The sequence below is a fragment of the Amblyomma americanum genome, chromosome 2 (genome assembly GCF_052857255.1).
Source record: "Amblyomma americanum isolate KBUSLIRL-KWMA chromosome 2, ASM5285725v1, whole genome shotgun sequence".
NCBI lineage: Eukaryota > Metazoa > Arthropoda > Arachnida > Ixodida > Ixodidae > Amblyomma > Amblyomma americanum.
In genome coordinates, this window is record NC_135498.1 from 27,229,335 (window position 1) to 27,243,815 (window position 14,481).

The 14,481-nt window shown below is 47.0% G+C and overlaps 1 protein-coding gene across 1 annotated transcript; it reads left to right on the top strand.

The window, feature by feature from the left end:
- The first annotated feature begins 4,438 nt into the window (after nt 1-4,438).
- Nucleotides 4,439-6,520, top strand: LOC144118410 (uncharacterized). Its single transcript, XM_077651353.1, has 2 exons — nt 4,439-4,869; nt 6,167-6,520. The coding sequence occupies exons 1-2, from the start codon at nt 4,654-4,656 to the stop codon at nt 6,350-6,352; spliced, it is 402 nt and encodes a 133-aa protein (XP_077507479.1). The 5' UTR covers nt 4,439-4,653; the 3' UTR covers nt 6,353-6,520.
- Nucleotides 6,521-14,481: the final 7,961 nt, after the last annotated feature.

Here is a 14,481-nt window from a genome sequence, read left to right on the forward strand (position 1 = left end):
CCAAAAAATAGGAAGGCTTTGTATCGTTTTATGGAACGGAATGTGAACTCCTCAGCCATGCAGTTAACCAGCTCGGCGGTGCTCTCTCCACATGAGGCGAAAGATGAGTTAGAGCGAATTGCTCAAGGGCTTGCTTCACGTTTTCAGGAGCAGCGTAGAGTCCCTCTGTTCGCCCCCTACCCCTGCTCAGACTATGTTTTCGGTGACAAATAAGAGTTAACAACTGCGGTTTCTTTAATGAAATGCTCAGCTCCGGGTTGGGATGGTGTTACGGTCGGTATGTGGAAAATCTTAGCGCAAGACTTCACTCAGGACCTCCTCGATATGGTCCATGCATCAATGGAAACTGCATGGTTGCCGCACTCCTGGAAGGTGGCGAAAATAATATTGCTCTTAAAAGATACAAAGAAATGCTTCCATATTGATAACATTCGGCCGATATCTCTAACATCCAATTTGGTAAAGCTCATAGAAAGAATTGTGCACAGCCGCCTATCAGCGCATGTTTCAGAAGTCAACGCATTGAGCTCTGCCCAGATTGCATTCGCCGCGGATGCTCCATTTGGTCTGCCGCTGTCGATTTGGAGAGCAGAGTCCGCCTTGCTATGCGCAAGAAAAAGTATCAGCATTAGTGACGGTTGACATTGCTAAAGCGTACGATAGTGTTGAATATTCGATCCTTCTCTCTAAATTGGCATTATTACACACGCCGTACTACATTTATGCATGGATCCGCGAATTTTTAACAAGACGGCAGTTTTGTTCTGACGGTTCCTTCATCTCAGACACCTATGCTCAGACCAGAGGTATGGCTCAAGGTTCTGTACTTTCACCACTTCTATCCAACCTGCTGATGTGCGACATTCCAGTGCAGCCTGATGTTACAGTATATGTTAATGCAGACGACATAGCCTTCTTTGTTTCTGCAGCAGACATTCACGCCCTATATCGTTCTCTCCAGGATTACCTCAATGCGCTCGAGGTGTGGCTGGATACATCAAATTTGGTATTAAACGTGCACAAAAGCAGCGTGGTAGTTTTTAAAACCAACATGCCTCTATATATATCGCTACACCATCGCTCGGAAAGCATACCACAGATGGAATCGTTGAGGTATCTAGGCGTCATTTATGATGACAGTATGGATTGGCATCCCCCACATCAAGACTAACGTTGAGAAAGGTGAGCGTGCACTAGGTAGGCCACTACGAATAAGTAATAGGAAATTGGGCATGCTCCGAGACACGCTTGTACTTCTCTACAAAGCCTATGTCAGACCCATTTTGGAATTTGGCTGCATACTTTTTGTGGCTCCCCTAAATATAAGCTTCATCCGTTGCTGCTGTTAGAAAGGCGCGCACTGCGTCTCTGCCTAGGTCTCCCTCAATCAGTTTCCATCGCAGTTCTGTACCTGGAGGCTCGTATTCCCGACCTTAACACCCGTTTTCACCTTTTAACTGTCAGGACTTTATTGCGGGCATTTGTGTCGGCTCCTGGTGTGGCTACACCTATTTTCGTCTCGCACCCAGCCCTCTTTCTAACTCCTCATTGGCCAAGGTTCCGCCTCCCTCAAGTTTTTTTTTACTCACATTTTATCAAACATTGGTGTGGATTTCAATTTTGTATGAAGGGTTGGTTGGGCAGCGTCCCCTGTGGATATTGCTTTTGATTATATTTTCCCACCTAATGCGAAGCATCTGCCTACAAGGACATTAACTGGACTACTCTTTGATCACCTTGCCCATTTCCCGCAACATACTGTAATTGCTACAGATGCGTCTGGGGCCGGCCGGAAGGCAGCGGTTGGTATTTATTCAGAGTCTCTCTTGTGGAGCTTTTCGGTTAGAGTCCCGGATTACGGAACCATATTTCCAGCAGAGTTTATGGCTCCTGGGTTGGCCGCTTTGAAAATTCCCACAACTGTTTCTCAGGTGATTTTCGTCTCAGATTGTTTCTCTGTTTTGTTGGCGCTGGAGTCCACACGAAACGTTTTTTTTTTTCGAGACGCTCACTAAAGTTTTTTTATCCTGGACAGGTGAAAGAGGTGCACTTCGTTTGGATACCAGGACACTGCGGTATTTTACAAAATGAAGCAGCAGGCATTTTGGCAAAATCAGCTCTAAATGCAATCGTTGCCTGTAGCGTCCCTAATCTTGTTCTTTTCAGTATGACTCGATTTCAGCGTTTTCAGTTTATAACCGCCACGTGAAACGATCCCTTACTCTCTGTTGTTGACTACCAACATCTCATGTACCCTTGGAAGGCTCGTGCGTGTAAAACCCGGCAGTGTGAGGTAGCGATGACACTCATGCGGTGCAGGATTCCCCGTTTAAATCTTTACTTATGTAGATGCGGGTTCAGTCTCAGAAACCTTTGTGTGGCTTGTGGTAAGGTCGAGACATTGGAGCATTTCCTACTCTCTTACCGGAGGTTCGCACATCAGAGGAGAGCACACCTAGAAATTCCCATTACGAAGATGGGTCTCACCTTGTCGGTTCGCCTCCTCCTTTCTTTCGGCGCGAGCGCCAGGCGCTTTGCATTGCATCAAGTTTGCGAATACCTCCACAATTATATAACAGCTACCGGCAGATTCCCTTGCTAATTGCTTCCAAAATTTCCGCGTTCAAAAGAGCGTTTGGGTATTTTCATATATTCAATTATATAATTCTCAGATATTATTTCGCGATAATATGTTTCTTCCTTTTCTTTTAAATTACTCTGAAATTTCTCCCAAGGCACAATCATTAGCTTGACACCAGTTTACCCTATTTGATGGGGTCTCCCCACTGAACCCTGGCCTAACCCCCGTCGCGGGTATGTGCCATGTCACCAAGGCAACAACAACAACATAAGCGCTGTCGATGAAATTCGCGTTACCACGAGGGGAAATATCCGGCAGATTTCATTGATTTCAGGCATACTTCACATCTTTGCAAATCCAAGAAGGGAGGAGGGAAATGGCGTCGTAAAACGAAAAAGAACGATAATGAACCAGAAATGAACACTATAAAGCCTATTTAACTCCTTAGTTTCATGCAACATTTCATGTTGTCACAGTTCACTCATTTTTCTTCCAATGCATTTCGGTTAATGCCAGCCAGCTTTAACGGCAATGGTGTGGGTAAGCTATAGAAAATTCCCTATTAAGCAAAATGAAAGAGAAATAATGTTGTCATTCCGAATATTGAACATGAAAGCAAAGTAAGAAAGCAATCACTTCGAAATTTTCTTCGAGGTGTGTTCAAAAGGTTTTGCCGCCTAGGTTGTAACTTTTTATTACGTGATATAACTTAAAGAAGCTGCGTTCAAGCCGAGGTATAGAATGTACCCTTTCCCACCGACACAGTGCTTCTTCTTAGAGCCAGAGAGAGAAAGCGCTTTATTGAACACTTCTGGGTCAGCCGCCGAGGAGCGAACAGACTTCTTCCACAAAGGTTTACGGTATATATAGCTTATTGAGCGTCGTCTAGTTAACCTCCTTGCCTTTCCGTTCATCTTTCTCTCTCTTTCTCCTCCACGAGGTCCAGTTGGTCCTTCACAAAGACCCGGTCCTTTGAATTAAATTTAACATGTAGAAAACCAAAGTAATGTTCAAAGTCCCGGAAGGGAACAGAAATTTAGGGTTGGTAGCGAGGCGCTGGAAGAGAATAGATGCACTTAGAGCAGATAGTGAGCGTAGATCCGGATCACGAGAGTGAAATAACTAGAAGAATAAGAATGAGGGGGAGCGCATTTGGCAGATTCTCTCAGATCATGAATGGCAGTTTACCACCTCCTTCAAGAGGAAAGTATATAACAGCTGTATCTAACCGGTACTTACCTATGCGCCCGTAACGTGGATGCTAAACAATAAGGTTCAGCTTAGACTGAGGACAGCGCAGGAAAATGATAGGTGTAACGTTAAAAGACAGGAGCAAGGCAGACTGGCTCAGGGAGCAAACGCGGGTTTATGATATCCTCTTCGAACTCAAGAAGTAATTAGCTTGGGCAGGGTAAACAGGGAAAACCGATACTCGTTAAAGATAACGGATCGGATACCAAGAGAAGGCAAGCGTAGCAGGGGACGGCAGGAAATTAGGTGGGCGGATGAGTTTAAGAAGTTTGCAGGGATAAGGAGGCCGCAGTTGGCACAGGAAAGTGTTAAGTGGAGAAACTGGTCGTAGTTAGGATGATGATGGCGTCCTTTAAGTTCTCGATGACACCCTCACTAAGCCTTCGGAGGGCGCGTACCATTCAGCTGTTCTTTCGACTTTAGCAACAAAGTTAGAGCGAGGCCCGGACCTTGTCTCTAATAGCTGGCACCCTTACCGTTAGTGGGAGGAATATGTGTCACGACGACAATGGCTATGTTGAGAAATAGGACAGCATTCAATGCTTGATTAATTACTTCAGTGAGATTACAGAATGTAATATACACAAGGAAGTTCCACGTTCGCTGTCCTTAGGAGGATCTTCTGTACAAAATCAACATGAAAGAAGACAAAGAAAAAAACAAAGCTTATGGAAACGAAAGGCAAGGTAGTATACTTAATTCCTGTCTGTGTGGCCAACCTTAGAGTGAATATAAACCATTCACACAGGGTACAGCAACACAACAGCACGTAGCTAAAAGTACCGACCTCGCACCGTGGTTTGCCGCTGCCGCAACTGGAAATGCATAGCCGTGATCAGCCTCCAAGTCAGCTAGGTCGTCAAGGCCTCAGCCTCAGCGGCCCAATCACCATTGCCACCTCCACACGCGGGTCGCAGGCGTTACCAGCTTACGTGAGCCTGACAAGAACGCCGACTGTTCTGGAAGGGCTGCCAGCGCGTTTCTGGAACAACTCCGTGACAGGCCCGGTGCCCATCATGCCGATAGACAGCCGTCAGGTATGCTGGCGGACGTCCCACCGTCTTTTTCGCAGGGTCAGAGATTCTTACCTCTTGAAACGGGGCCACAAGACCGTCTTTAAGATGTAACTATGGTCAGCGTATATGCGGTGTCACCACTAATCACTTGAGGCAAAACGACTCGTGTCTCCACCGTTGGACGTTAACGTGACGTAAAAGACGACGGAGTTGAATTGGAGTTTCATCACATCAGCTGTAATTGTCCTCATTACAACTGTGGCAGCTTAAGGGACACCGTGTGAAAGTCGTGTTCTGACCGCGACACTACTGTTTGCGTCTTCGCAATGAGTAAGGTGGAGGCAACGGCCCGCCGTACGCCCAGTGTTAGTAGCTTTCAGAGTATGCCACCCCCGTCCTCCATGTCCCCCGTTTCTTGCCCAGCCGCGGTGGCTCAGTGGTTAAAGCACTCTGTTGCTGAGCCTGAGAACGCGCGGGTTCAACCCGGCCACTGCGGCCGAATTTTAATGGAGGCGGCACGCAAGGCGCCCGTGTATACTGTGGTATGTCAGTGCACGTTAAAGAACCCCTGGTGGTCTAAATTAATGTGCAGCCGTCCACCAAGGCGCCTCCGTAGTCCATGTCGATTTGAGACGTTAAGCTCCTAATACCATACTAAGCTCCTAATACCATACCATACCATACCATACCATACCATACCATAACATACCATACCATACCATACCATCCGCCCTCTGTTTCAAAGACAGGCCCACTATTTAACCTAAATTCTACGCGACACGTGGCTGGGATTGAGGCTATGCAGCCAGCGCATTGTGGGGCGTCCGGGCTTCTAGCAGTTGCTTCCAAAATGGTTGACATCAAGAAAGATTTGAGGCGGACGTACCGTTAATAACCAGCACACTTGTTTGATCACTGCGGACATTATTACCAGACACAGTCTGAGGTGCCTGGAAAACTTTCGCTACGTGCTTTTGAACAGAAGTAAGAAGTGCAAAACAATTATTAGCATTTTTAAGTGATCCGGGACAGAAAGCCGTTGCATCTTTTTACTTCATAGCGTCAGGTGTTATTGAGATATTCCCTCCAAGGTCTCGCACATAGCGTCTTTCGGATGAAATGACGGCATCACATAGCTAAATTGGTCGTGACAATGTGTGATGTACGTGGTACACGGGTCATGTGATTCATTTAATGGGACATAAATGGACATATTTGCTCGTCGCAAACACTCTTCCACAATTCCTTACACTTTCAGCGGATGCACCTTTCACTGTTTCTGTTGTTTTTGTTTGTTTGTTTTTTGTTTTTTCGGCAGAAGCCGCCTCTCACGTGTGCAGCGGGCATGGAGAAGGACTGCGGTGGCGGCGAACATCAGGCGCCCTGGTCACCACTCAAGGCGCGCCTGACGACCAAGGTTCTGATCTGCCTTCTGGTGCCTTTCTGCATGGTGCTTGGGGGCGCTGTCGTCGCGGGCGCACTCTTCTCCCTGCGGAACCGGTGAAGGTCTCGGAGCACCCTGACAGTGCCGTGACACTCGCCGCTCAATGGTTTGAACTCGAGCTGTCACAGGCGGGACACTCCAACTGGACGATAAATGTCAATGCGCCTTGGTTTCTTTCTTCAGTAAATGGTCGCGGAGGCCCTTTGGCTGTTTTTTTTTATCTCGACGAGGGGAAATAAAATGAGTGGAAAATGCTGCAGTCGTTCAGAAATATGAGGAAGCAAAAAAAAAGTAAAAGGGAACAAAGATGACATATGCTGCAACGTATTTGCTTCACTTAGCGACTGTGACCGAAAACTTCGTAATAGACACCTTTAGCATACCACGTACCGTACGTGCTACCGTTAACGTTACCGCAGCACCGCGAGTCCGCACGCAGTCAGTGCGCATGCGCAAATAACCTGGAGGCTGCCAGATGGCGCCAGGCATCCGGCAGCTGCGCGCGCGCCTGCCGCATCGGGACCAATCAGCGCAGGCGCACTGGCGACGGGCGGGCTCCCGGTATTCCGGTAACGGTAACACGGTACAAGATATGCTAAAGGTGTCTATTGGTTCGTCCGTCAGTGGGGAAAGTTTACGTTTTGCTGATTAGGGACACTGTCCGGGAGCACTAAGAAAGCAGGGAGGGGCCGCAACTAATTGGCCAACACCATTCGCGCGACGTCCACGGCTCACAGGTGTGAATGTGCCTTAAATCATGCAGCTGAATTTAAGATCTCTGCAGATACACTTCGAGACACTTACATTTGAAGTGGTGGAGATAATGAGGACGTCATGTGGTTTACGTACTTTATATGAAACCAGAAAAAAGAAATTGAAAAAAACCACATCTTTTTAAAACTCGGGAAGTTTTTAACTGCTTGTGTATTTTTACGCGTACCTTATCTCGCAAAATTTCAGTGTAGATGAAGGTGCACTTTCGCGTCGAAGCTGTTGAAACATCAAAATACTGTTGCATATATTATAGGAGGCGGCACTGAATACGATATTTGCATCCCTAGCTCTTCGGCATTGTGGATCGCGCATCATCTATGGTGGTGCAGCGGTGCTGTGGAAGCTTCGCTAATAAGGCCTCTGAAGTGAACATCTGCCTTCGCGACGGAAAAGCTGAAGGCATGAGCGTTTGTACTGCAAGGACATAATTCACTTCTACGCCTTTCAGGATTTTGCGCATATATACCGTTCGTGTTCTAGCCCTGATATCACGCCGTTGCATCGACTCCTCCCTCAACCCAGGTAAATCTGCAATTTATATTCACAGTTCAGTTCAGCAAACGCTGCTCGACCTTTCACGGTGATGCAACACACGTCAAGAGGTTGTCGCCCTTCTTGTTAAACCTGCACGCACACCCCTTGTTCTAGTTTTGTTTTATGGCCGTCCTGGCTCCGGATCTCCCAATCTGGGATGGGTTCGCTTTCTACGTTCTACCAACTCGGGTATCCCTATTCTAGTTGGTGGTGACTTCTACGGCGCACACACTTCGTTGGGTTACCCATCGGATTCCTCCAGGGCTGCACACATCCAAGGCAGCTTTTCAGATCATTCATTTCAACTTTTAAACCCCCCGAATACCTCTACCCGCCCACGAGGTGGCTCGTATTCACCTGATTTGACTCGGTGGCTAGGCCCCGGTAACCCTCGTTGGGCTGTTGATTCAGATACTTGGGGTAGTGACCACAGCCCTAATTTTATCTCCCTCACTCATATACTCGTCTGCGGAAAATACGCCGCAGCGTACGCATAACATCATGGAACTTTGTACGCGCAGACAATCGTTTATCTTCATTCAACCCGTTTTCAACTCTGCCCACTCTCTCTGCTGTTCTCGCGACTCACACTATTACCACTACTGTAAATGAAGACGACCCAAACAGGGACATACATCTCCTGAATCTGCAGGCTCTTCGTCGCCAGGCGGAACTTTGCGCTACTCGTCACCCCGATGACGCTTCGGCTCTTCCTACTCTTCACCGCGCTACCGCACGGGCGCGGCGCTATGCAAAGCGGCTAGGCAGCAAACGCGGGGCTGCATGGTGTGCCCGCCTGTCCTCTACGTAGGGCAATCGACATCTTTGGAGAGTATTCCACGCAATGGAGCACCCTTATCAGGTTGCACATTACATAGAGAGCATTCGCCTCGCGTTGAATGTGGATGAGCATGCATTTGCACAACAAGCAGCCTGTCAGTTTTTTCAACACCATGACTCCACCTCTACGTCTCGAGACTTATCGGTTACAGAGCCCTCCGATGGGATTACTTCTGACCTAAGCATGGCAGAGCTGCTGACCTCCATTGAATGCCTAAAAACTAACACTACTCCCGGCCACGATGGCATACCTAACTACTTATTCCGTAACTTGGAAGGGAGGGCTTTGCAAACCCTACTTGATACTTTTAACGAAGTGTGGCTTTCTGGCGGTCATGCCGGGAGAGTGGAAGCATTCTATTGTGGTTCCAATACCCAAGTCAGGTCAGCCTCCAGTATCTCTCTCGGCCCTTCGCCCAATTTCTCTCACGCCTACCATCTGCACTGCTTTATGAAAACATTCTCGCCGCACGCTTGTCGTGGTGGCTGGAATCCCATGATTGTTACCCAGATTACCAAATTGGTTTCCGCCCACAAATTGTAACGGAGGACGGTCTTGCTACTTTGGCTGCTGACGGGCTTGACCACTCTCCGCATAGTCACCTTGTTCGACCCGTGATGGAGACATAACAAAGGCATATGATAACATCCTTCACTCTGCCATTCTTGCCTTCCTTCAAACTCTTGGTCTCCCTCACCGGTTTATCCTCTCCATTTACGCCTTTTCAGCAAATCGAACCTTCCGTGCGCGTGTCCACGGTAACTTCACTTCCAATAGAGGAGTGCCCCAGGGCTCCGTTCTTGCCCCCACATTATTTAATGTGGCTTTCATTCCTCTTGTTCGAGCCCTAGAGACCATCCCATTTATCCGTGTGCTTGCGTATGCCGATAATACAACCTTTTTGGTGCTCTCATCTAGATGCGTCTATCCATCAGCCGGCCCTGCAGCACGCGCTGGATGTATCGACATCTCGCCTCCCACCTCTGGGTCTAACACTCTCTTCTACTAAATCTTGTTTCATTCGCATTGGAAATAAAGCCGGCTTACGGAAAGCTCCCCCTTTAAATTTTACGATAGATAATTCTCCGATTCCTCAGGTAGAAACTGTTCGCATTTTCTCCTTCATACATCTGGGACTGGCACCCCGTGGCTGACAGCCACCCGTAAATCGGCTCACGCTACTCTAGGTCTGATTCGTCGCATAGCTATGCGCTCTGGTGGCGCACGTGCTCATACGGCCCGCCAGCTTGTGCGCTCTAGCCTTCAGCCACGGATAATATATCAGGCACAATTTCAACGTCTCACCCGCAGACAGTGGGACTCCCTTGAAGCTATCAATCGTGAGGCTCTGTGCGCCATATCATATCTGCCTCGTTTAACACCCATACCTGTGCTACAGGAGTCCGCCCAACTTAATACACTCAATGAACTCATCGACCAAAGGGTGTAAAACAGAGCTCGAAAACAGTCTCTAAAACTTCATCGTTTAAAGACACTCCCTCCGTGGTCATATATGGCCAGCTAACAGACAATCGCCCCACTGTTTCCCCGTCGGTATCAGCCGCGTATCTGCCTGAAGGGTGCATATTGTACACGGATGCATCACATTTTGCGGAGAGGGGAGTTACTGCTGTGTATAGTCCATCTCACCCGCATCTCAACTCTCGCGCGACGTATACCACGGATAAGTGCACTCCCCTGGCACTGGAACTTGAAGCCATTTACATTGCCATTGCTTCCCTTCCGCTCGTTCTCACATTCAATGCAGTTCATATTCCTGTTAGGCGCACATTCCAGATTACACAATCAATTCATGTGCTCTGCGCGAAGTATTCATCTCCTGTGCGCATACACTGGATTCGCGTCCATGCTCAGGATCCACATAACATTCAAGCGGATGCTATGACTCGTCTTCACACATCAGACGATCCGCCACCTTCCCCTCTTTCCCCGATCTGTTCCTGTCCCATGTTTCCGGTTCCCAAGTTCTGCGTCAGCGAACACGCGCTCTAATTCCTCCGTGTTCGCACCCTCTCCCCCGTAGTCTTACTCGGCAGGAGGAGGTATCCGTGCGCCGGATTAGGGCAGGGGCTGCTCTGACATCACCTGTACGTCATGGGTGGTGTGGAAAAGACCTGACAGCAACTGACAGATGCCCTCACTGTGGCGCTGCACCGGACACTTGTGATGTGCGGCACTTGTTGTGAACGTGCCCCGCGACGGCTGCTGTTAGAAGATGTGGGCTCTGGAGGTGGGCCTGCGGTGGAACCGCGAACGTGACTATATGAAGTGGACTATGAACAATCATTTCATCGACAACCTTTGCGGCTACCTCAGCGCAACGGGTCTTCATTCCTTCTTTTAACTTTCAATCTCCCGCATTCCTTCCCATTTTTTTCAACTTAGGCCTCATGGAACACTTTTCGAATAAGAAAGAATGCGAAGCTAAGAAGAAACAGATGGAACTGACCTTTCAGGAGTACTCAACCGAAGCACCGACAGAAAGTGACGCAAGAGTCGTGTTGTGAATGTGCCATTCTTATTTTTATTGCATATATTTAATACTCCGACATGTAGAGATGGAAATAGAGATATATATTTATATAGATAATTACTATACCGCAATGTATTTATATATTTATATAGCAGACACCATGTGAACGATTGCCATTGACAATAGATGACGACCGCCAGGCGGCTTGTTGTCTTTATTTTTTCACTCCTGCCTGCGGCGTCAGAGTATATGCCATCTGCCAACAACCAGAAACGTGCTGTGCAACAGATACACATTTGCGACAATGTTTAAGCTGCGCGATATAAGGCCTCCTCGAAGTGCGCACGCCTTGGAGACCCCGCGACTCTGCAGCTTTGTGTCTCAACACTTCTTTCATGCAGACAAAAGGAAGCTGGCATACCGTGCCTCATTCAGTCGGGAGATATGATACATCGAATCAATACATCGTATTCCTGCATGTAACCCGACACGCGTACACTTCCTCTCCATCCTGCGCGCGAACCTTCCGCAGCGCCACCTTTCGATGAAGGTGAACGTAATCAGCAGGAGAGAATGCAGAAAAGAAAAGTGCGAATTTTCGTCTCGGGTGAAGCATTGTGGGCCTTCCTCTGAAATTTGGTGCGACCTTGTTGGCCGAATATCATCCAAGGAAGGACGATTCAGAACGAAAATAAAAGAAACATCGTCAACACGTCGCCACGATTTCCTTTCCTGAGAACAAATAGAAGCTGGACTATATATTGATAAGGTACCGCGTTTTAATTCCAAAGAGACAACTTAAATTGAAAAGGAACCTTTTACAAGCCGGAGAAGTTCGAAAAATGAAATACAGCTGCCGCCACCACCGGTCGACACTACCCAACCACGGATCACAGAGGCTACGCTACATCGCTATTCCATTGAAAACAGTGGCAACTCGGCCTTTTCGGTAATGATGTCATGAGTTTTACTCGATTGATGACAAGATTCTCAAATTATATCAGCGATAAATGTGTCGTTTGCTGAAACGTCAGCATTGCCAGAAAGCACAAGAGAATCAATTTTTTACTGAGAACAATGATTGGATGGAGTTAACCTCAGTGATCCTTTAATGAAAAACTGCAAATTACTGCACACAAGTTATGAACTCGATGCAAACTCTTTAAAATTCTGTTCATTTCCTCTTTGCTGATTCTTATTTACAGAGTCAGCCAGTAAGATGCTAAGTAAATTTAGAGCTTAGTTTGGCGGTGGCCTACATGTAATTTTTATTGAGCCCAGCGTTTCTTTCTGCCCAAGCAAGGCCGAAATTCTGTTAGAGTGATGGAACACAACGTGTCGTCCGGAGTTAAGTCTAATTCATCCCAATATCCCGCTTCATAGCTCGCATTTAGCTTTGACGGATGAAAGCATATAATTTAGGCGAAATAAAGTGAGTCTGATGCAAATATAACTACCGTTTGCAGGTGAAATTTCTCGGGATTAATAAACGAGTCACATCTTATATACACAGAAAACGAACTGAGATGCTAATCAGTGAATCTACATTCCTAATCCAATTTGCGCATTTCCTGCTGAGACAACCAAGTTTACCCCACGGATAGAAGGCTGCAGAAGAGGACCCACACTTTGGCAAAAGAAAGCACAACAGCTGAACGATCAAACTGAGCGCAAAATGAGCGCGTTATGATCAGAAGCACTGCATGACACGACAAGAGCTAGGTCACGTCTATGGGTACAAATACCAAAAAGCACTTGGACGTACCGCCGACAGTACCATGCTATTTCTATGCGCAGTTTACGCAAACACGCGCGCTCTTGTTCGCGCGTATCTATTCGCGCATTTGTAAACACCCAGCTTATGTTAACGATGCACATTTCCATGTTTCTTGCCATAATTAAAGCACACGCAGCAAAACCGGCGGTACACAGAATTAAACATTGTAAATAATGCCCGAAAAAACTGCACGAATAAGTGACCCCGCACATGGAAGAAAAAAAAATGACATTTTTTTCTGCGTGGCCTCATTGCTGTATTCGATGAAGGCCCCAACTACGGAGCCACATATGATTTCAAAGCGAAGTGATTAGATTGCCGAAAATACGCTTAGCTTTCTGACAACCAAGTTTGAATATTAAAAAAAACGCAACAAGACAGGGACATAAAAGACACAAACACCACCGCTCCGACTTACGCGTTGAAGGTGGCTGCGCTGGTGTTTGTCTCTACTCCAAATGGGCACTGAACTCCCTTGGACGTCCTGCGGACGTTCAGGACGTCCATGGAACGTCAATGGGAGTTTCAATGTTCCTTGGGCTATGTTACATTCTCGTGCTATTTTTTTTTGCATTAAAACTTGGTTATGCATTAACATCAAGCCCGATCAGTCACTCTTGCTCCGGCAAGCCCCTTACAGTATCTACGCTGAAAGCAATTAATGCTGGAGCTGTTACTTAACTGATGCTCAACGTTGCACTGAACAGTCTGAACAAGACGTCAGCGAAGGCGCACACATTACGTTCACAGCAGCGCACAGACGGCCGTATTGTGGACAAGCATGATACGTCCTATGACATGCATGTAATAAACACTTGCGCTAGATACATCAATGTGTCAAGTGGATCCAGTCGGCTCTGTGTAACTTCGTCAACCACATTCTCCAGTAAAGCACAGTATAAACTTTAACCAGCAGTTTGTGATGGGATTATCACGGCCTTTATTTCCTGAGCACGATATTCTTAGTTATTGCGTGCTATCTCCAGCATTTATGTGCTGACATTCTATTGCTGTTCCAAGCGAAATTTTATAAGATCAAGCTGAAGCATGCTTCTGTTGCTTTAGCACTGCCGACGACGGAAATTAATTGCGCTGTAAAGTCGGTGTGATTCCCGGCTGCACTGAGACCCAAAAGTTTGATATTAGTTTTATTACAGCCTCCCCAGTTCAAGATAATCGATTTTACCAACGTCTCTAAGAAATGACTCATTGCTTTTCGAACGAACCATCAGATTACGCCGGAAGATTGTATTACAAAGTGTGAGTGCAGAATAGCTAACTAGGGTAGCAGGCTGACGAAGAGGTAAAACAAGCTTACCGTAGCATTGCCACATATAACTTCTGGTATATCCTCGCATCTGTTTGCTGCTATCACGCGAGCGATACAGTTAAAAATTGACCAAATCCTACGGATGTGCCGTTTTAGCCCGGAGTACATCCATTTGTACAGTGCCGCAAAAAATTCCCCGTGATGCAAACTATACCACCTCCTATTTGCTACGCGCTTCCAGATATGGAATGAAGAAAAGAAAAAAAAAGAAAGGTACTAACCACAGTTAGCATAATCGTTTGGCAAGGAACGTTTACTCCAAATTCGAGGTCGACGTCAGGTGGACGCATGCAAGACGCAAAGAAACGCACGCACACAGACCGACGACGCCGTTCACAGACACCAAGTGCACCGAGGCCTCGAAACACACGGGAGGCAACATCTTATGTACAGATGTGAAGGAAATGCGAGCTACTCTTAAATTATTTCTTTTTTTTTT